General features: G+C 38.2%; 1 protein-coding gene across 17 annotated transcripts in view; it reads right to left on the bottom strand.

Annotated features, from left to right (window-relative positions):
* LOC105493536 (ribosomal protein S6 kinase C1) overlaps positions 1–23,575 on the bottom strand; it is a 212,305-nt gene that overhangs the window by 171,454 nt on the left and 17,276 nt on the right. For 9 of the 17 annotated variants that reach the window (XR_011614076.1, XR_011614078.1, XR_011614083.1 and 6 more), the window contains 2 exons: positions 21,761–21,796; positions 15,284–15,404 (listed from right to left, as the gene is read on the bottom strand). Coding sequence is in view for 5 of the 17 variants with exons in the window: in XM_011761234.3 (XP_011759536.1) it covers positions 15,284–15,404; positions 21,761–21,796 (157 nt within the window). In the remaining 12 variants the exon portion in view is untranslated. Of the gene's footprint in view, positions 1–15,283; positions 15,405–19,487; positions 19,605–21,760; positions 21,797–22,092; positions 22,362–23,575 lie in introns of those variants that run through there. The other 8 variants (XM_011761239.3, XM_011761245.3, XM_024796495.2 and 5 more) reach the window with 4 other exon arrangements.

Raw genomic sequence — 23,575 nt, 5'->3', positions numbered from 1 at the left:
TAGGTATGACTCAAATATGTTTATTTACACATACACAGGATCTTACCAAACATCATTATATGCAACATTTGTTTAGCTTAAAAACATATCTTGGACATTGTTCCACACAAGTGTCTTTTTTTTTTTTTTTTTTTTTTTTTTTGAGACGGATTCTCACTCTGTCGCCCAGGCTGGCGTGCAGTGGCGCGATTTCGGCTCACCGCAAGCTCTGCCTCCTGGGTTCATGCCATTCTCCTCAGCCTCCTGAGTAGCTGGGAGTACAGGCGCCAGCCACCACGCCCGGCTAATTTTTCGTATTTTTAGTAGATACAGGGTTTCACTGTGTTACCCAGGATGGTCTCGATCTCCTGACCTCGTGATCCGCCCGCCTCGGCCTCCCAAAGTGCTGGGATTACAGGAATGAGCCACTGTGCCTGCCCCATACAGGTGTATTTCAAACGGCCCCAGAATCCTATTACTTGGCTAAATTATGGCACATCCATATAATCATAGATTGAGAAACACTTAATTTTCAGTTTTCTTCTACTGAATGCTGCAATAAACACACTGTGTATGGGTATATATGTGTGCACATGTGTTCTCTACAAGTCATCCACAGACTGCAGGTAGTCCCTGAAGGGCCTTTCAGGCAATCAACAAGGTCAAACCATTTTCATAATAATACTACAAAAGCAGTTGCATTTTTTTATTGCACTAACATTTGCACTGATGGTCTAAAAGCAATGGTAATAAAACTGCTGACCTCTTAGCATGAAATCAAGGCAACAGCACCAAAGTAAACTTACTTGCAATCATTATATTCCTTACTGCCATTCACTCATATTAAAAAAAAAAAAAAGTCATGCCAGTTTCACTTCGAATGTCCTTGATAAAGCAGTAAAAATTATTAACTTTATTAAATCTCAACCCTTGAGAACATTTCTTTTTTAAATTCTGTGAAATGAAACAAACTATAACTATTCAGATTTGGATATCTGACAGACATTTTCTCAAACATAAACATGGGGCTAACAATTCGAGGAAAATAACCAACAGTAGTATTATCAGTGATAAAATTCAAGCTGTCAAACCACTGTGAGCTTGACAGCTTCCCAATACTTTAAAATTTCTTCTTTAGAAATCTGTGATGATATTAATGATTTTTAACACTGTATAATAAAATGGGTAAGCATTTACAAAATCTGCATAATTCAGGAAACCAACATTTTTCAAATGACCAACACGTGATGTTACAAACTCATGCCCAGGTAAAAGATATATTCAAATCTAAGACAGACAAATGGATTGTAATGTAACAAAGTACAAAAGGTTCATTTATAGGGTTCTGATTCCACAATGCAACTAGCCTTCATGAAATTACCACACATCGTTTTGGTGTATCAAAGAATACCTTTAATTATCTGAAAATGGTATTAAAACCCTCCTCCCGGGCCGGGCACAGTGGCTCACGCCTGTAATCCCAGCACTTTGGGAGGCCGAGGTGGGCGGATCACAAGGTCAGGAGATCGAGACCATCCTGGCTAACATGGTGAAAACCCGTCTCTACTAAAAATACAAAAAAATTAGCCAGGCATGGTAGTGGATGCCTGTAGTCCCAGCTACTCAAGAGGCTGAGGCAGGAGAAAGGCATGAACCCAGGAGGCGGAGCTTGCAGTGAGCTGAGATCGTGCCACTGCACTCCAGCCTGGGCGACAGAGCGAGACTCCCTCTCAAAAAAAAAAAAAAAAATCCCTTTTTCAACTGCATTATCTGTGTGACCCTGAATTTTACTCATCTACTTCAACCAAAACAACATATCTCAACAGGCTGAATACAGAAACAGATATAAGAATCCAGTTATCTCCTTTTAAGCCAGACATTAGAGATTTGTAAAAATGTAAACCAACAGTATTCTTCTTGCTATTTCTTTTTTGCTTTGAAGAATCATGTTTCATAAAAAGGTCCTTTTATGTTAACATGTATTATATTTTTTAATTTTATTTAATACATTTTTTAAAAGTTCTAGTATGGTAAATATTAATAGCTATAACCCATATAAACAACAGTCCTTTGAAGTCCTCAATAATTTTTAAGAATATAAAGAGCAATTCTAAGACCAAAACATCTAATACTCATTGATACATATCTCCCATGTAGACATGAGAATAGATGTGTATAAAAATTAATTAAAAACAGAATAGAAAAGGTTTATTTCAAATTGCCCTCCAAAGAAACTGTGTGAATTTATCTTCCTGTTATATATCTATTGCTCCATACTAGGTACAATCAAACATTTTAATTTTGGCCTTGGGATTGACTTCCGATGACATCATCACCTATAACTACTCTACCTTTTAAATCTTAACTTGTACTTTTATTTTGCTCAATTTATTTTTCAAGTATTTATATGTCAAGCAGAGTCTACATGCTGAAGATACATTCATAAAACCGAAGCAGTCTCTGGATCACGCAGCTTAGGGTGTTGTCATGGAATCAAAGAGAAACAGAGAAAATTATAATTAAAGAGCAAAGGAGGGTTCTTACTTTTAGAACACAAGAAAACAATCCTGGCTGTAGGTTAAGAACCATGATTCTTAAAACTCCTCAGACTGATGACTTCTTAAAATTATCTTCATCTTCACATTTAGAGTCCCACAAGTCTTAAAAACTTGACAGTGAGGATACCACATCCTCAAACAGTTCTCTTTCTCAACTCTGGATCCAATGCTCACTTCTTCAACCATAAGACTCTAAGTTTCTTAGAGGAGCTGTTTGCATCATGATATCCTCAGTGCCAATTTTTAGAAAGCTTCTTGAATTAAATGTGCCCATAAAATTTCTAGATAATTGATAACTGGACTGAAATTAGTCAAAGATTATTAATAGCTACATGATCCAGAGACTGCTTCGGTCTTATGAATGTATCTTCAGCATGTGGGACCATGCCTGACATATAAATACTTGAAAAATAAGTTGAGCAAAATAAAAGTATGAGGTAATAGATTTTTGGCATGTAAACATGCTTGCCAGGCACCTTAACAGCAAAATGGGGCCAGGCGCGGTGGCTCACGCCTGTAATCCCAGCACTTTGGGAGGCTGAGGCAGGTGGATCGCCTGAGGTCAGGAGTTCAAGATCAGCCTGGCCAACATGGTGAAACCTCGTCTCTACTAAAAATACAAAAATTAGCCAGGCATGGTGGCATGTGCCTGTAATCCCAGCTACTTGGGAGGCTGAGGCAGGAGAACCGCTTGAATCCGGGAGGCGGAGGTTGCAGTGAGCCAAGAGTGCACCATTGCACTCCAGCCTGGGTGACAAGGGCGAAGCTCCATCTCAAAAAAAAAAAAAAAAAAAAAACAGCGAAATGGTGGTCAAAAGCAGTAGCAGTTGCAATGGCAAAGAGCACATACATCTTTAAATGGGAAAGGTATCAAGAAAAAAAAGTAAGGAACCATTGATATTGGATAGTAACTAAAAGAGAAAACAGAAATATGAAGCACCATGGAGTATAAGATTAAAGGCCATAAGCAGGCAGTCACATGCTAACAGCCTACAATAGTAAGAGTTCACAAACTCCCTAATGCTTGGTAGGGGAACAGAATGGATTGAAGACCCCATCAAAACTAATGGCTCTACTGCTATTGACCTGTTGCCCACATCCCTCAATTGCTTTCACATAAGAAAATATAAATGCTTTTCTTTTTATTATGTGCCCAAGTTACTGCTACTACATATATCTCAAGATACTAAAAAATCATAAATTGTTACTATTAAATATTTGTTAAAATTAAAGAATTGTAGCAATAAGCTTTTGATGATCACTTCATTCTGGCACAAATGCCACTGACGTTGCTATACTATGTAAGATTCTCTGTATCTTGTCCCCAAATCTCAAGGAGGTGTAAAACGTAAAACATTCTGAGGAAGCAAGTGTCGAGTTCAGTGACTATTGTAATCCTGCAATCAGCCTGGAGAAACCTCTGTTCCGTGTAGACTACCAGCCAATGGAAACAGGTCATTCAGAATCACTTCAGATCATTCAGAACTCTTCCTAAATCAGAGTATCAATATAGGGTTCAACCAAGAGACAGAAACCACGCAGTAATTTGAACACGGAAAAGTTTAATACTAAAAAATGAGGCCAGGCGCAGTGGCTCACGCCTGTAATACCAGCACAGCACTCTGGGAGGCTGAGGTGGACGGATCACTTTGTGCTCAGGAGTTCAAGACCAGCCTGAGCAACATGGCGAAATTCCGTCTCTACTAAAAACACAAAAATTAGTTGGGCATGGTAGCCTATAACCCAGCTACTTGGGAAGCTGAAGTCAGAGAATCGCTTGAACCCAGAGGTGGAGGTTGCAGTGAGCCATGATCACACCACCGCACTCCAGCCTGGGCGACAGAGCAAGACTCCATGTCAAAAAAAAAAAAAAAAATTTTTAGTCATGAGAGTGGAGTAACAATAAAGGTAAAAAGAGAACTCTGAAGAATATCCTAGGGTGAGGGAGAATACCCAAAGAAGGAACAACTTAGAAAGGGGAACTCTTCTCCAAGGGTGGGATTCGGATCTCTGTAGAGAAGGTGTGGCTGCAGCCACTGGATGGGAAAAAAGTTTGCTAGGTTCCCTGGGCCAACCTTGAACCACAGTTGCCAGAAAAGCAGGAAAGACTCCTCCAGAATTCAAGCATGCCAAGGCTGGCAGGTGAGCACACAGTCATGGTGTGAGGAACGAACTCACCAGCAAGATAATGCAAGTCCTGGGGGACCTAGTATCTGCAGTGGGAAGACCACAGGAAACAACTTTCTGCGGTTAAAGCAGGCCAAGGCTAGCAGACAGGCATGTAGAAGGAGAGGGGGTTATTAGGAGCCCACTCTCCAGAAGGGCAACCAGGTCTAGGGTTCAAAATCTGTTGCCAGGGAGGGGGAACAGGGGACACAGAAAACAACTCTGCAGGGTGCTAGCAGGCCAAAGCTGATGGGCAGATACACAGACAAATCCACGTACACAGAAGGAGTCAGAGAGTTAGTAACTCAGTCTCCAATAGGCCTGTGGCACCTTGATGTCCTTAGCTAGGTGATCACCAAACGGGCTGAGCCTGCAAGCTTACCAAGAGATTGCGGGGCCAAGGCAGAATGGCTCTGGCAACAATGCAAAAAGAGCAAGAAAAAAAAAATCCATAGGACTCTGGAAGAAGGAAGACAAGCCCTCTATACTCAAAAAAATGAATATACATTGCATAGTAGTCTGAAAAATGGTCCCCCAAAGCCAATCCCTGGAACCTTAGCAATGGAGTGCCCTCCGTTGCTAAGCTTAACAATGCATTCACCATAAAGAAAAAATACTGAAAGAATCCTACCATTAACCAAGCAGGAAATGAAGAGATTTGAAGCTAAGAAGCAATAAAGGGATAACTGGCACAGCCTCTTAGAACCAAGAATTATCACTATAGGAGCCCCACGAACTCCAGACTGATCTTGAAAGGCAACCATTTCCCCAATGTTGATGAGAAATACAGCTGGTATTAGCTATCAGAACATACTCTGTAAAGCCACTGCCCAAAAATCAACGTGATATAGAAATAGGTATTTATATAAGAATAGACACACAAATGCCACAAAAGAGAAAATCTTTAATTAGTGAAAACGCATATGAAGTCTATACATAACAAAGATAATAAATAGTTCAACTTCTTTGAGAAAAAGGTGGATTATCTAACAAGTGATCTTATAAGTTCATCTGTTAAAAAAAAAAGGGAAAGTGAAACATCATCTGACATTCTGTTCAAATATAAATTCCTCAAGAATCATTTTTTAAACTTTTTTAAAATTATTACTGTAATAATCATCTTGTAAAACATGTAGGCATTAGGAGACATTTCTAGTCAAGACCAGAAACCCAGAAGCAGGGGGTGGAAGGACAGTACAAAGAGAACTAAATATATAATTGAACATATAAAATGTTGTTTCACTAAAGGTATTATAAACAATTCTAAAATATATGTATGTCTATATAATACACGTGCACATATACATATATGTACATGAGGTTTGAAATTAGAGGTATGTTTAAATGTGTGCACTATACCTATGCATATAGATAAATGTATTACATTTCCTAACTCTGGCTGTTGAAAAGAAGCTTAGAAGCAAGTTGCAAGGAGCATACCTACTGACCAGATAGTGATCTCAGTAGCAGCTAGGGTCCGGATAGAAAATGAAATCCACACAGCAATTTGAACAGGGAGTCTTATAAAGAAGTATTAACTATTTACAAAGTATTAACTACTAAGAGGAAATAAAAGACAACTCTTATGAATGCCTAGGTTGAGGAGGAGAACCAAAGGAAATACCTGAAAGAGGTGCCTCCTCCCCAAAGCTAGAATTCAGATCTCATTGGAGGCAATGTGGCTGTAACCCACTGGTTGCCCCTGACATAGCTGTTCTAATATAATACTAGGAGGGTCAAACTTCATGAGCAAGGAACTACAGGCCGAGAATGGCAAGCAGGAAACTCTGCTGTGGTGTCAGCAGATCCAGGAAGTCAAGGAGCCACAGCCAGTAACTGACAACAAAATTTCCTAGGGGATGAGTACCACCAGGCATCCCACACATGCCACTGGCAACACAGAGCAAACAGGAACAGAAGCACACCAAAACCCTACTTCCTACAGTGTCCATCCAACACCTTCTACTGACTAAGCTCATCCATACCAGCTGGAAAAGGAGGTCTAACAAGACAATGAAGGTTGGATTTGGAGCCAAAATACAATAAACTGAGAAGCAGCATAGTCTTTAACACCATTATCCACAAAAAGCAACCAGGGTTCCTTGAAGAAATGGCAGATTTCGGGGCAGGAGCAGAATAAACTCAAGAAGAGCACTGAACATCTTGTTATGCCTAAAAATAGTAAGTGCTGAAATAAAAAAAAAAAGAAAACAGGATGAGAGGAAGTTACAAGGACACAGAATCCAGCTTAAAAGGGCTCCTACTGATCAAAGCTGGGACAATTTGTGCATCAAAATAATTAAATGTATTAATGAATTCTAAACTACTAGGAAAAAAAAGATAAGTGAGTCCAAATCAATCAGGGATAGATGGACAGATTCATGGATACAATATATAGATATACAGATACAGATACACAGCTGTATAGATACAAAGACAAACGTAGATGCATAAACATAGACACAGATAAAGGAAGAAGGAAGGGTAATAGCAAGGTGGTGGAGTACAGGAATTGGAAAATCATTATTTTGTAACTATCATATAAACATTGGGTTAGGCAAGAATCATCAATGGATGCTAAATCCAGGAGATAATTTTGTAGAAGAGCAAGATGTTTTCATGGCCTTACAAATGTCTCCTCAAAGGTTACTTATTAGCTTCAAGAAAGAAAAAAAAATGAATATACATTATATAGTAGTCTGAAAAATGGTCCCCCAAAGCCAATCCCTGGAACCTATAAATATTACTTTTGGAAAAAGAATCTGCAGATATGATGAAGGATTTCAAGATGGGGACATTATCCTGCATTTTCTGGATGGGCGCTAAATGTCTCACAACGTCCTTATAAGAAAATCAGAGGGAAGTTTCACAAAGAGGGAAATATGAAGATGGAGCAGAGTGAGGCTTGAAGTTGAGGGCCCTGAAGACTAAAGTAATGCTGCCACAAGCCAAGGAATGTAGGCAGCTACCAAATGCTGAAAGAGGCAAGGAATAGTGTCTCTCCTCTGAAAAGAGGACATCCCCCGCCAACACCTTGATTTCAGCCCAGTGGTACCGATTTCAGACTTCTGGACTTCATAACTGTGAGAAAACAAATTTCCATTGTTTTATGCCACCAAGTGTATGGTAATCTGTTACGGCAGCCCCAGGAAACTAACATAGTGGAAAACCTGGACAATACCTTGACCAAGTGACATAAATTCATATCACTAATGAGGGGCAGACAGACATCACGTGCCTTCAGATGAGATACTCTGAGGACACCTATGTAGTATCCAGCCAAGAAGAATTCATAACCTAGAACAAAACATGAGAAAACATCAGAGAACCTAAAATGAGGATCACTCTCTTTAAAAGCGGGGAAAAGGATATGGATAGAGAGGGAGAAGGTATTCTTCAAAAATGCCAATATAGGCCAGGCGCAGTGGCTCACGTCTGTAATCCCAGCACTTTGGGAGGCCAAGGCGGGTGGATCACGAGGTCAAGAGATTGAGACCATCCTGGCTAACATGGTGAAACTCCGTCTCTACTAAAAATATAAAAAATTAGCCGGGCGCAGTGGCAGGCGCCTGTAGTTCCAGCTACTCAGGAGGCTGAGGCAGGAGAATGGCTTGAACCCGGGAGGCAGAGCTGGCAATGAGCCGAGATAGCGCCACTGCAGTCCTGCCTGGGCAAAACAGTGAGACTTCCATCTCAAAAAAAAAAAAAAAATGCCAATATAATGAAAAACAAAAAACAGCTATATTAACATTCCAGATTAGAGACTAAAGACAGCAACTAAGTAAAATAGCAATCCTAGAATGGATCCTATACCAGAAAGAAGAAAAATGACATTAAAAGGTCAACTAACAAAATTGGAATACAGATGGTAAATTATAAAAATGTATTGTATCAATATTAAATTTACTCAAATTGATAACTGAACTTCATCGATGTAACAGAATATCCCTTTTCTTAGTGAAGAACTGAAGTGCTTAGGAGTAAAGGGACATGAAATTTGGAATATAATTTGGAATAACTCATTAAAAAATTATGGCCAGGTGTGGTGTGGCTCACACGTGTAATCCCAGCACTTAGGGAGGCTAAAGTGGGAGGATCACTTGAGCCCTGGAGGTCGAGGTGCAGTGAGCCATGACTGTGACACTGCACTCCAGCCTGGACAACAAAGTGAGACCCTGCCTCAAAAAAAGAGAAGTTAAAAAATTTAAAACTTAAAATAATGTAAAATTATGTGCATATATTTTATATGTGTGTGCTGGGGGAGAGAGAGGAAGAGGGAGAGAGACAGGAGACAAAGGAAGAGAGGGAAAGGGAGAAAGGGAAGGAGAAAGAGAGAGACACCAGCAAATGATAAAGTAAATGGGATAAAAGCTTAACAATAAGTGAATCTGGCTGCAAAGTATACAGGGGTTCTTGTACTATTCTTCTTCTTGCAACTTTCTGTAAGTTTGAAACATCCCTCATCTCCACAGGCTGCCTGAGTGTTCTCACCATACAGCAACCAGTTTCCCCAAAACATGTAATGACACTTGGAGGCGAGGTGGGAGCATGAGCACACAAGATGGAAGCTACAGTCTTTTTTTATAACCTAATCCTGGAAGGGACATAACATCCCTTCTGCATATGCTACTAGTCATACAGACTAGTCCTGGTTCAATGTGGGAGGCGACTTCACAAGAACATAAATATCGGGAGACAGAGACCACTGGGGGCCATCTTGGAAGCTGGCCAACACAGACCACTCTTTGGCCCTCAAAGATTCACACTCCTCCCACATACAAGATCTCCTCACCCTCCTCCCAAGGTCCCCAAAAGTCTCATCCCATTATGGCAGCAATTCAAAGTCCAGGATCTCATCATGTAAGTCAGATCCATGTGTGATTGAGGTTCTTCAGGTGTCATTCCCTAGGAGGAGCCCCTTAAGTACAATCTTCCTAACCTGTGAAACTATAGACAAGTTATCTCCCCTCTACCCACTCAATATACAACAGTGGGATAGGCATGGAATAACTGCTATAGACATTCCTATACAAAAAGGGGGGTACATGCAAGCCCCAAAGAAATCAATGGGTCCATAGTAATTCTGAAATCTAGCAGGGCAAATGTTAGAAGTTTCTGATTAAGGCTCACGGGCTGGGAATAAATTCTCCAAGGCTATGGTTCTGCCCTCTGAGCTACTGGTTCCACCCTCTGAGTCACACCTCCTTTTCGATGAAAAAGAGCAAGGTGTGTGGCTTCATCGTTGTTTTTAGCCTTCCTGCCAGTAAAATTTGGGGGAGACGAAAGTCTCTCTGCATATATACTTTTAACTTTTGGGGGGGGTCACCTATGACTCTTATTGGGGTTTACTCAATTAGACAAAAGTGATAGCCACAAATCTCAAGTTAAACCCTTCTGTAGCTTTGGCTTCTACTGAGCTGGCTGAGGCTTACACTTACACGAAGCCCTATTTGAGAGGATCTGCAAGGCACAACCTTAATCTCTACTGAGAGCATTTTGACTGAATCTTTCTGAGGTCTTAAGAAACATTTTAGTTCACACTGGGCTTCATCTTTAGGCCACATTTGCTCAGAAGTCATTTCTTAATTTTAGTACTCTCTGCTATCCAGAAAGATAGCATTTTCAAAACAAGTCCCAGGTCCTTTTTGTTTAACAATCCTTCCTTTAGTTTCTCTCTCCTTTCACATTTCACTATGAGCAGCAAGAAGCACCACACTATAAATACTCTGGGTGGAAATCTCTTCAGCTAGCTTACCCAGTTCATTTGGTACATTTTCAACTTTCCACATAACTGCAGGCAACAATGTTGCTAAACTTTCTGCAACTACATAAGAGGGATCTTCCCTTCAGTTTCCAGTAACACTTACCTAACTTCCTTGGGAATCCTCACTTGCAGTCTTACCAAATACCATGAGGCTCCAATTAATCACTTCTTTTTTTTTTTTTTTTTTGAGACAGAGTCTTTCTCTGTCGCCCAGGCTAGAGTGCAGTGACGCGATCTCGGCTCACTGTAAACTCCACCTCCCGAGTTCACGCCATTCTCGTGCCTCAGCCTCCCAAGTAGCTGGGACTACAGGCACCAGCCACTACACCCGGCTAATCTTATTTTTTTTTATTTTTTATATTTTTAGTAGAGACGGGGTTTCACGATGTTAGCCAGGATGGTTTCAATCTCCTGACCTCGTGATCCGCCCGCCTCGTCCCCGCAAAGTGCTGGGATTACAGGCATGAGCCACCGCGCCAGGCCCAATTAATCACTTTTTCAAGGTACTTCAGGCACTTACCAACACTCTCCTCAAAGCCCACAGCTCATTTCAAAACCACTCTCCACATTTTCAGTTTTGTTACAAAGTCTATTAAGTAGTTATTGCTGTGTAACATATTATCCCAAAACATGGTAGCCTACAACAAACATTTACTATCTCACTCAGTCTCTCAGGGTCAGAAATTCAAAAGTGGCTTGGCTGGGTGGCTCTAGCTCAGGCCTCTCATGAGATTGCTGTTAAGTGTCAAGTCAACGCTGCAGTCATCTCGAAGTTCAACTGGGACTGGAGAATCTGCTCCTAAGTTCATTCACATGGCTGTGGCAGGTTTCATGCTTACTAGTTTTTGGCTGGAAGCCCCTGTTCCTCACCATGTGGGCCTCTTCATATGCTACCACAATGTTCTTACCATAGGAAAAGCTGGTAACCCTCAGAGCAAGTTATGAGAAAGAGAAAGGGAAAAAAAACAAAAAAACAAACAAACAAAAAAAAAACACCTTAAGAGAGATGCCACAGTCTTTTATAAACAAATCTCAGGAATGAGATATATCATCACTTTTGCTATTGGTCACACAGACCAACCCTGGTACAATCTGGGAAGGTGCTATGGTTTAGATATGGTGTGTTTGACCCCACCAAGTCTCACATTGAAATCTGATCCCCAATGTTCAAGGTGAGGCCTGGTGTGAGATGTTTGGATCACGGGAATGGATGTCTCATGACTGGCTTGCTGGTTCTCACTCTTAGTTCCCGTGAACTAAACCTGTTGGAAAAAGCCTGGCACCTCCTCCTCTCTCTCGTTTCCTTCTCTCACCATGTGGTGGCCTCTCATTCCCCTTCTGCCATGAGTGGAAGCAATCTGAGGCCCTTCCTAGATGCAGATGGAGGCCTCATGCATCTTTTACCTCCTGTAAAACCATGAGCCAAATAAACCTCTTTTCTTTATAAGTTACCCAGCCCCAGGTATTCCTTTGTGGCAACACTACACAGACTAAGACAGAAGGGAAGACACAAAGGTGTGAATACCAGGAGATGAGAATCATAGGAGGCCATCTTGGAGGCTGGCTATCACAAAAGGCATAGTCCAAATATTTAGCAAACTAAAATGTAGCATGATTTCAATTTCCTAATGTAGTATAAGGAAAACAGAGACTTCACTTACACATTTTTCTTATGTTGGCACAGTAATTGTAACTATCGAAACTTGCAGAACAAAAGGTAATTGTGGTACACTACCTGACTTTATAATGAACAATATTTGCTCTGTCATAATAACATTATAAGGCGGGGTGCAGTGGCTCATGCTTATAATCCCAGCACTTAGGAAGACTGAGGCAGGAGGATTGCCTGAGCACAGGTGTTAAAGACCAGCCTGGGCAATATGGTGAAAACCTGTTGCTACAAAAATTACAAAAATTAGACTGGCATGGTGGCACGTGCTTGTAGTCCCAGCTTCTCGGGGGGCTGAGGTGGAAGGATATGGAGGCTGTGTGATCGCACCACTGCACTCCACCCAGGGTGACAGAGTGAGACTCTGTCTCAAAAAATAATAATGTTATAAATGAAGTTTATTAAATTCCAGCTTTGAGAATTATTCTATACATTACAAGCTTAATTATAACCAATAAAGAGAATATAAATATCACCACCTTTGACAAATGTTAAAATATAAGTATAGATTTCAAATGTTAAGTGGTGAAGAGAGCTGAAGGGGTAGGAGGAAGATCAAAAATGCTATTAGAATCATCTTAGACAAATGATACTGTCCACAGTTACGGAACGAGAAATAAAGTCAATAGAAGAACTAAAAACATTATGTAATAATACAGAGAAACAGGGTAAACAAGCTAAATACCCACCAGAGTAGTGAGTCAATAGATATGTAAAAGTTGTTAAATCAAGAAAAAATGGGCCAGGCGAGGTGGTTCACACCTGTAATCCCAGCACTTTGGGAGGCCAAGGAGGCCGGACCACCTGAGGTCAGGAGTTCGAGACCAGCCTGCCCAACACGGCAAAACTCCGTCTCTACTAAAAATACAAAAAATTAGCTAGGTGTGGTGGCAGGTGCCTGTAATTCCAGCTACTTGGGAGGCTGAGGCAGGAGAATCGCTTGAACCCGGGAGGCAGAGGTTGCAGTGAGCCGAGATCACTCCACTGCACTCCAGTTTGGGCGACAAGAGCAAAATTCCATCTTTAAAAAAAAAGAAAAGAAAAAATGGTATAGGCTTATTACAGATACAGAAATAAGTACTTGAAAAACAAAAAACAGGATTAAAATTCAGTTATGTCTAGAAGCAAAACTGGGTGGAGGGAAGGAGCAGGAAATTTGTTTTTATTGTACATTCTTCAATACTACCTTTGTTTTGTGTTTTGTTTTTATTTTACTTAGCCACATGCCTCTTTAAAAGTTATCTGCCAGGCGCAGTGGATCACACCTGTAATCCCAGCACTTTGGGAGGCTGAGGTAGGCAGATCACTTAAGCCCAGGAGTTCAAGACCAGCCTGGGAAACGTGGTGAAACCCCATTTCTACAAAAATAGAAAAACTAGCCAGGCATGGTGATGTGCGCCTATAGTCCCAGCTACCTGGGAAGCCAAGGTAGGAGAATCACCTGAGCCCAGGAAGTCAAGGCTATAGTGAGCAAGATCACACCACTGTACTCCAGCCTGGGTGACAGTAATACTCTGTCTCAAAAAATAATAATAATAATAATAACTTAAAAGTTTTTCCAATGCATAAAGGACAATGTTGTTACAATTATTTAAAACAATGAGGCAATATGCATCAAAAGTCTCAAAAATATGCAGGCCCCTTGAATGAGTAATTCTCCTCCCAGGAATTCACCCTACTGTACACCAGCATAGTAATGTATGAATAAGAATATTAACTGTGGTGTTATTTATAACAGCAAAAGGCCAAAAGTAATATACCAGTAGAAGATTGGTTAATAAATCAGTTCAAAAACTGGAATACTATGTACATATTAAAATTAGTAATGTAGATCTTTTTATTGACATGAAAAGACAATCATAATATACTGTCATATAAAAAGAAAAAATATATATATTGTTATATAAAACCAGGTTACAAAATCATACATAGCAAGATTCCATTTTTGAGGTTTCTATACATAGATGGGTAAAAAGGCATACACATATTCATGAGCACAAAAATACACCACACACATACACTCACAGTCTAGAATAATATGCCAAAATATTATACTATCTAGGAGATGATATTATTGTTGAATTTCTTTCTATTTAAGTTTTAAGTATTTTTCTGCACCATCTGAGTTATTTGCATATACTACTTCATAACCTGAAAAAAAATTGTCTCGTTTGAAAACTAAATGTGCATATACATTGACTCTGCAATTCCATATGCAGAAATTGGTTGCAAAAAGTAATAGGATAAAATGTTCTGGCTCATGCCTGTAATCCCAGCACTTTGGGAGGCCAAGGCAGGCGGACCAGTTAAGGTGAGGAGGTCAGTTTCACCATGCCTGGCCAACATGGTGAAACCTCATGTCTACTAAAAATACAAAAATGAGCTGGGCGTGGTGGCAGGTGCCTGTAATCCCAACTACTCGGGAGGCTGAGGCAGGAGAATCACTTGAACCCAGGAGGTTGAGGTTGCAGTGAGCCAAGATCACATCACTGCACTCCAGCCTAGGTGACAGAACAAGACTCCATTTCAAAATAAAAAAATGCTGTCCATATAAGAACATTTACATTAGAGTTATAGAAAAAAAACACATGAATATTCTATATTCCCAGTCAAAATCCAGACAGGGGACAGAAACTACACCAATTATTTTGACACACAAAATTTAATATAAAAAACTGTTACCTAGGTATTTGAAAACTGATGAGGCAAAAAAAATTAAAAATAAAAAATAAGAATACTAAGGTATCAAAAAGAAGTTGCAAGAAGCAAATACTAGAAAACCATACCATTCATACTATAAGAAAGGTGTCAGGGAAACAGATAAAATGAGACAATTTTAAAAAAAGAAAGAATTTTAAAACTAATAAGAACAATTGAATATCACCTTTTCTTATGTTCCTACAGGGTTATTTGGTTGGTTGGAACTGAAGTTGTTTTGTTTCACAGATGGGAAAAGTAAATATATTCTGGGTACACAAAACTATAACAAGAACAAGAAAAGACAATTTCAAGTGCTTGCTGAACAATATGAATTATCTCAATAAGCAAAGGGGCTTCTGACTTCACAGTGTAGTTATGTTAGAGTTCAGTATATAAACAAAATTAATTATCACTTTTTTAAATTACAATTTCAAAATAATCACTTACCAAACACTATTCCTTTAGCAAATGGAGGAAACAATTCTGAATGTCGGAATAAGTTTTTGTGAATTTGCCATAGTTCTTTGTGTAGTTTCTTAAAATCACTGTATCTCTTCCATACAATTATCTAAAGAGAGAAAAAAATTAAACGTGTATCTCATAATCATTTAGGCTCAGATATCTGAACAACAAATAATCTTTTCATTAAAGTATTCAAAATTGTCATGCAAAGACAAACTCATGTCCTAACCAATATGATTAACAGACTGAAATTAACTAATAGTATTTGCTTTAAAAATACAAGGCAGATTTCTGCTGACCAGGGGCACGAAAAAAATAAAGTGAAAATATATTACATGTAAAGTGGCAATTCTTCCTCAAACTATTCTGTTTTGGTTTCAAATTTTCATTTTAAACAAGTATGGTTTTATTCACACTGGAAAAATATTCAACCCCATATGGAGAAGATGTATTCTATATAAAATGTCACTTCATCTGCTCAAAAACCAATTACAATTGGCCTACAAATGAGTTACATGTCAAAACATGTATTCTTTCTCAAAATAATACATTTATAAAGATAAAACAATTAATTTAGCCAATTTTTAAACAAAAGTACATACTCAGTATTTGCCTAAAAGGATAAACTGAGTAACACTGAAGAAATAGCTATGCAGTAAGCAATTACCGTGGACTTTCATGTCATAAATCTTAATTTACACTAGTAATAAGATGTAGGCAAGCTGAATCCTGACCAGAACATCATTAAAATTAGTATATTTTAAAAAACAAAACAAAACAATCACCTAGATTAGACAACATGTAAAAGTGTGTTCTCCTTCATTAGTCTGAATTATTATTTAACCTTACTCAGATTATATTTAAAAAAACAAAAACCTTTGTAAAGAAAAAGGATTTGAAACATGGCCTTGATATCACAGATTCAGCCCTCAATCTCTAGAAAATAGGGTAAAATTGAGTTTTAAATCCCATTACTTCAGATACTGGGGTCTTTACTTCTGAAAAGCTTAATCATCTCAGTTCTAACAAACTTTTCTAACAAGTTTTTCATGTACAATAGAGTATAAGGCTAATGAGCAAATAACAGGTCAAGCAGGTAACCAGGTGTGATTTAAGAGATTCTTGCCAAAAAACCTACTCTCTGCATGTATAAAATTCTTCAGCAAGCTTTTTCATGCTGCCAAAAATTCTACCTTAATGTTTATTGTTTTTAATACAGTTATAATCCTAGGAGGCTAGGCAGACTATAATATGAATTCATTTTTCAAAAACTGCTTCCTCCTGATGCTTCCCTTGTATTCATTTACTCAACAACAAAAAGAGTCACCAAAACAAATATTTCTATGGCCCTACTTTCCACTAAGCATCATATTGTCACAAAGTATGAAGACAAGGGAAATACAGGCCCTGTCTTCAAACAGTTCACAGCCTAGTTAGGAAGAATAAGCCAACACATCATAAAACAACAACATCATAAGACGGCTTGAAAAATGCTGAGAGGGGCAGCTCAAGAGTGCTGCAGATGTAGTACCTAAATCAGCCTTGTATGTCTGAAAAGCCTTCACAAAAATTACTACCTTAGAGAGTCCTGAAGGGAAGTGGTCAGTAGACTGACAAAAATAAAAAAAAAAGTGGGGGGAGGGAACTGGGGGTGAAGTTTCTAAAAGGAGAGTGAGATGTCAAGTATATATTACTAAATGAAGGCAATTAATTTAGGCAATTTTTAAACAAAAGTACATACTCAGTATTTGCCTAAAATGATAAATAAACTGAAGAACACTGAAGAATAAATAGCTGTGTAGCAAGTTTTGCTACAGAATGGTGGTGCCATGCCCTGAAGTGAACAGCAAGGAAGCAGCAGCAGTTCCGAGGCAAGAAAGAGGTTTAATTTTCAACACATTTAACTTAGGAGTTCGTGAGGGAGCTGCTTGGAGCTATTCAATGAGATAGGTTTAGGGTTGAAGAGCAAGAACTGAGCAGGACCTATTAACCCGTAGATTAAAAGATCAGTAGCAGATAGGCAGTAATCACTCAGGAAAGGTTTCTCAGCATGTGCAATGAGATGTGAGGATTCTAACAATGACATGATGGGAACAAAAAATTGTTATTTTTATATTTTTAAAATATATCAAATTACAATCATACTACATTGCCAATGAATTAAAGGAGAAATGGTTGATGGGCTTATGTAAGCAGTACCTTATATAAAGTAAATGTCATTATAAACTGGACATTACATAAGGTTAAGGTCATTATGACCTGGACATGAAAGTTATTCAAAAGACTGTAGCTCATGGAAACAATTAGATTTGCAGATAAATTTTTTATTCTAGTTAAGGTCTTTTTTAAATACTGCAAGAGAAACGTAAGGAGCAAAATTTAACAATTTAATCATGATAATTATTAAAATACCATGGTATATGAACCAGTAGATAGTCTGTCAGAGCAAGAATTAGAACCCCCAAATGAGAATCTGTGTTTCTTCACCATGCCCTAATTTATTCACTCTCATATTCCTTCTTCTCAACCCTATGGCTGCAGAACCAAAATACCTAACAGCATCGCAAAATGTCACATCCACTGCCTCCTTGTCTTCTTACTCCTTCTGAGTTTCGAAGTTTCCAGAAATCTTCAAAATACAAAAGTGAACAAAAGTATACTTCCACTACAACAGCAAGTAGTGATGTTCATATCTGGACCACACAAAGTCCTCAAAGACACATATAGAAATTATTTTCTCTATTTAATGTTCAGTACTTTCCCATCGGGAAAAATAGGTCTATAACACCTATTTCTTTACTGAACCAAGTCTCCACAAATTCCTTATTTATTAAAATCACTCTGAAGAAAATGTCTCAATGATATATTAATTCAGTGATAACCATATAAAAAATACAAATTTAATAAAAGCTTAATTTTCATTAAAAACATTCCCTTAAATATTTTTTATATAAATGTTTCCTTTTCAGATAATTACACTTAATAACACCAAAAACCTTTTAGATTCCTGTATTTTACAGAACCACCAACTGAATTAACTTTGTCCTTTTCACTCTCGCATAGTATTAATATTTAAAATTTGCTGGATTATCTCTTCTTACAATCAACAGCACTACCATACTATTTGCTTACGAATTTTCTTTTCCCTCTTTTCAAGAGCCTTTCCTTTCCCTTGATATATTTCATTGATATATAAGTGTGTACTTATTTTCTAAAATGATTTTTTCTCACGCTTGTAATCACAGCATTTTGGGAGGCCGAGATCACCTGAGGTCAGCAGTTTGAGACCAGCCTGGCCAACATGGTAAAACCCCGTCTCTACTAAAAATACAAAAATCAGCCAGGCATGGTGGCGGGTGCCTGTAGTCCCAGCTATTCAGGAGGCTGAGGCAGGAGAATCACTTGAGCCTGGGAGGCAGAGGTCGCAGTGAGCCGAAATCACGCCACTGCACTCCAGCCTGGGTGACAGAGTGAGACTCCATCTCAAGAAATAAATAAATAAAAATAATAAATAAATAATAAAACTATTTTTTTAAAAAGGATTTAAAAGTTAGAGATTTCTGACATAATACATAGAAAGTCCTATTTCAGTTCTTTTCCTTCCCCAAATTTCACCAGTGAAATACCCTACCTGTAGAAAGAAACAGGTGTAGGTTAATTTGTTTAAAAAAGGGTGAGGGGGAGCAAAACCATCTCTTCTTCACTTTTCTGCTGTCTATTCACGTTCTACACAATCTACCGAATGAGAGGCCACAGATTGTTCAGCATTCTTAGGAAGAAAACAGTGATATGTGGTGGCATGTGCCAAGGTATAGATAAAAGAAAAACAACAAAATTTCTCCCATTTTATAAGGCTAGTGTATTACTAGCCCTACATTTGGTTGAACTATCAGTACATCTAGTCCTCACTAGCCCTTGTGAAGCCTTACTATAGTCTAAAGCAGTAACACATGAATAAGTTAATGGAGAGGGAAAGTGAAAGGAAGTGAAAAACAAACTCCACGTGGTGAATTCCTCTCCCAAATGAGAATTCCAATGTTTAAATACACTAAATGGGAAACTAAAAAAAGTGCTGTTATAATTTCAAGATCATTCTATATTTTCAGAAGCCAACTAAATAGAAGACTTTTAAAAATTTATACCACTTCTAACAAAGAACCATGCAATTGTCTAACTAAAAGACACTTACAAGAGTTTTCTGATGAAAGGTTCACCAACAGTTGTTATTATAAAAGAGTTTTCCCGAAAAAAGGACTAAGAAAATGGCAGAGGGTATGTTCATGGATAGGTTGGTTCAGGATTCTCCCTGGAAAATGGGAACATCAAGCTACAAACTACAGCACAGCAATCAGACAATGCATTCAAAGGAAATACACCCATTTTCAATTTTAAGAGTTGTAAACTAGAAATCTAAAGAATAGTTCACACTCATCAATTGATACAAGACAGAAAAGTACTTTAATCAACAGTGCAAATTACTTTCACTGCTACATATATATATATATATATTTCTTTCAAAATAACAATATTACAATATTCTTCCTGTTTCCTGATGGAGAAGGAATTGTCTTAAAACCCATCAGGAAAATTCAGGAAAATCGTATTAAATCTTTTCTTTTTATTTATTTATTTATTTATTTATTTTATTTTATTTTTTTTGAGGCAGAATCTCGCTCTGTCGCTCAGGCTGGAGTACAGAGGTGCGATCTCAGCTCACTGCAACCTTTGCCTCCCAGGTTCAAGCAATTCTCCTGCCTCAGCCTCCCAAGTAGCTGGGATTACAGGCACCTGCCACCATGCCCAGCTAATTTTTGTATAAAAATATATCTGTTTTAAATCATAGGACAAAAACAACTATGAAATCAGACATAGCCAGAAATGATAACGTATAAAATGTAAATATTATCGGCCGGGCGCGGTGGCTCACACTTGTAACGCCAGCACTTTGGGAGGCCAAGGTGGGCAGATCACGAGGTCAGGAGATCAAGACCATCCTGGCTAACATGGTGTAAACCCTGTCTCTACTAAAAATACAAAAAATTAGCCGGGCATGATGGCGGGCGCCTGTAGTCCCAGCTACCTGGGAGGCTGATGCAGGAGAACGGTGTGAACCCAGGAGGTGAAGCTTGCAGTGATTGTGCCACTGCACTCCAGCCTGGGCGACACAGCGAGATTCCATCTCAAAAAAAGAAAAACAAAAAAAAAAACATTAAATATTATCTAAACCTGGGGCCACACACTCATACCAACCAGTACCAAACAGTCACCTTAAATGTATGAATCAAGCCAGGTATTTTCTGTAGAGTAGTGAGACCTGTGGCTAAACACAAAGAACCTACCACCCAAAGACATTCATATTTAATTGTGGAAAAAAAAAAAAAACACTGTTGCAGAATCAGCACTGTAAACTTAAAGTATCTGTTTTAAACACATTAGGGAAGGGGAAAAAATTCCAATATATTTCCTTCTAGTCTTAGTGAAAATGAGCAGGGACTAAAATGAAAGTAAATCAAGAAACATTCAATGCAGCAAGTTCCTCGGTAAGGATTCCTAAAGATGTACAACAAGTGCAAAGTAAATACAAATAGAGAATTCCACAATTTTAAGCAAAACATAACAGGTTGGTATCACTATAGAAAGAAGGAAAAAATGCATAGAAGAATCTGCAAAAGTACTAACTTAAAAAGTTTTAAAAAAAGAAACATCTATGCCTAAAGCAGTTTTCCAAGATGTCAACATGTCAATTCAACATAAAAGTGAAAGTAGTTGGAGACCCATAATTTACTGTTAGAATCTTTAAAATAAGTATTAGTTACCAAACACTTTTTATCACACAGGCATTATGATCTTGAAATGGGTAAATAGGGACCCGTGAGTGATACTGACATCTTGTAAACACCAGTTACCAGAACAATTATCACTTAGTAAACAGCACCATAATTCATTAAATTCTTATTTATATAACTTAACACCTACTAAAACTTAACACTTTAGTAGGTCTCAAATAGGACACTTCAGCTACTGTTTTGTGAATTGAAGACAATCCTCACGCAAACATATAAAGACTGATGTACAGGCTGGGCACAGTGGCTCACATTTGTAATCCCAGCACTTTGGGAGGCCAAGCGGGTGGATCACCTGAGGTCAGGAGTTCGAGAACAACCTGGCCAACATGGTGAAACCCCGTCTCTACTAAAAATACAAAAATAGCTGGGCGTGGTGGCAGATGCCTGTAATCCCAGCTACTCAGGAGGCTGAGGCAGGAGAATCACTTGAAACTGGGAGGTGGAGGTTGCAGTGAGCCGAGATCGCGCCACTGCACTCCAGCCTGAGCAACAAGAGCAAAACTCCGTCTCAGAAAAAAAGAGATTGATGTATAAATGATTCAGGCGATCTTCTCAAAAAAGCATTTAGTTAAATTTTTATCAAATACATAAAATAAAATCTGCATATAAATGTTACCTCCTGGACATCCTCTGGATTTCTTCGAGAAACAACCTAAAACAAAACATACATAGAAATCTCTAATCATTATCAAAATTTAAGATTTCATATTTGTATAATTAACCTGCAATAGTATTTGTATGAAAAATTCAATTTACTTTAAAAAAAAAAAAACTATATCATTTATCCAAAACTCAGCTATATAATAACTTCACTATCTGAAATACATACTGTGAAATCCAGTTACCTCCCTTAGGCTACATATTTTAAGTTTGGCCTAAAAGTTTCTCTGTACATAATGAACAGAGAAACAGATATGTAAATAGATGTGTAAAAAGACAGTAACCTACTCTGGTGCCAATCACCAAGTTTTGGCCGAAGGGGGCCAACTGTTCGAACGGTGTTCAAATAAGGCAAATGTTTAGTTGGAACGAATGCAGCTGTTTCAGTTTCAGTTTCTGTACATCACTTTCCTTTTTCTGTTCATAAATTTTCCACCACGTGGCTGTGCTGGAGTCTCTCTGGACCTACACTGACTGAGGAGACTGACCAATTTGTGAATCATTCTTTGCTCAATTAAACTCTTTAAATTTAATTTGGCTAAAAATGTTATTTTAACAATACTAAAAATTAAGCAAAAAAGCAGCTAAAAGTAAGTCCACATGCTAAAGTTCATATATTCACTATATTCTTCAAGAAAAAGTGTCCGGCCTTTACTCTTAATTAACATAATTCTAACAAGGTTGTTTACATCTCCCCTTCCCAGCAAGCCTACATACAAATTAGAAGCATAAAAAGCAGCTGCATTTGGGCAAAGTGTACAAGGAATCTCTCTACATTATTTCTTACAACTGTATATGAATCTACAATTAGCACAATAAAAATTTCAATTAAAAAAAAGCAGCTACAATGCTCAGACACACCATGTGAAAAGTATGAGAAGTAATTACTAGCTGCCTAATGATGAAGAAAACAAAAGTAATATAAATTATTTACAAATATTCAGGGACAAATAATCCTTCTATCAATACTCCCTAAGCAAAGAGGAAAACAGGAGATTCTTTCAGACTTCTCTGATTACAAAGGCCAAAAAGTCTAACACCAGGTAAAATGATTTTTTTCACAAAACTTTTGAAAAGGCTAGGTGTTTAAATCATCGAACAGCATCCTAAACTAGGAAAATCTCAGATTATATAACACAGTACCATCCATGTAAGTGTCAAATTAACAGTTTTGAAGCTACAATGGTGTATCTTGCAAAAATAAACAAAAAGATAAATCGGGCTTTTCTGCCTATGGAGTAGCCATTCTTTATTCCCTTACTTTCTTAATAAACTTGCTTTCACTTTAAAAAACATTTTTTAAAAAGATAAATCAAACATGCATTAAAATGGTTGCCTATGAGTGTGAGGAAGAAAAGGGTCTTTGATAGCCAATGACAATACACCACGAACTAGGGATTAGAATCCATTCAGCACCACCCCTAAAGTCCAAAACAAGAACAAAAAATGGAGGATTTACACTCAGACAAACCTTGGTTCAAATTACAGTTCCTCCACTTACAGGTTTGATCTCATCTATGAAATGGAAATAATACTAACTGCCTGGCCTGGCTGTTGTGAACAACAAATAAGAACATAGCAAGAACTCTATAATTTAAAAGTTTCCTCTGTCCCCTACCAGACAGGTTAACCATTGTGAAAGGTCCCACCTAAGAATTCCAGAGAACAAGTATCTTGCGCTCTATTCTCCAACTTTCAGAATATATAAAGTTGTAGCAATATATAAATCTTGTAGCAATATTCATTAATTTATACAACACTGCTATGCAAT

The sequence above is a fragment of the Macaca nemestrina genome, chromosome 1 (assembly GCF_043159975.1).
Source record: "Macaca nemestrina isolate mMacNem1 chromosome 1, mMacNem.hap1, whole genome shotgun sequence".
NCBI lineage: Eukaryota > Metazoa > Chordata > Mammalia > Primates > Cercopithecidae > Macaca > Macaca nemestrina.
Note: the sequence above shows the minus strand (reverse complement) of the source record. Positions and strands in the feature narration are given on the sequence as shown.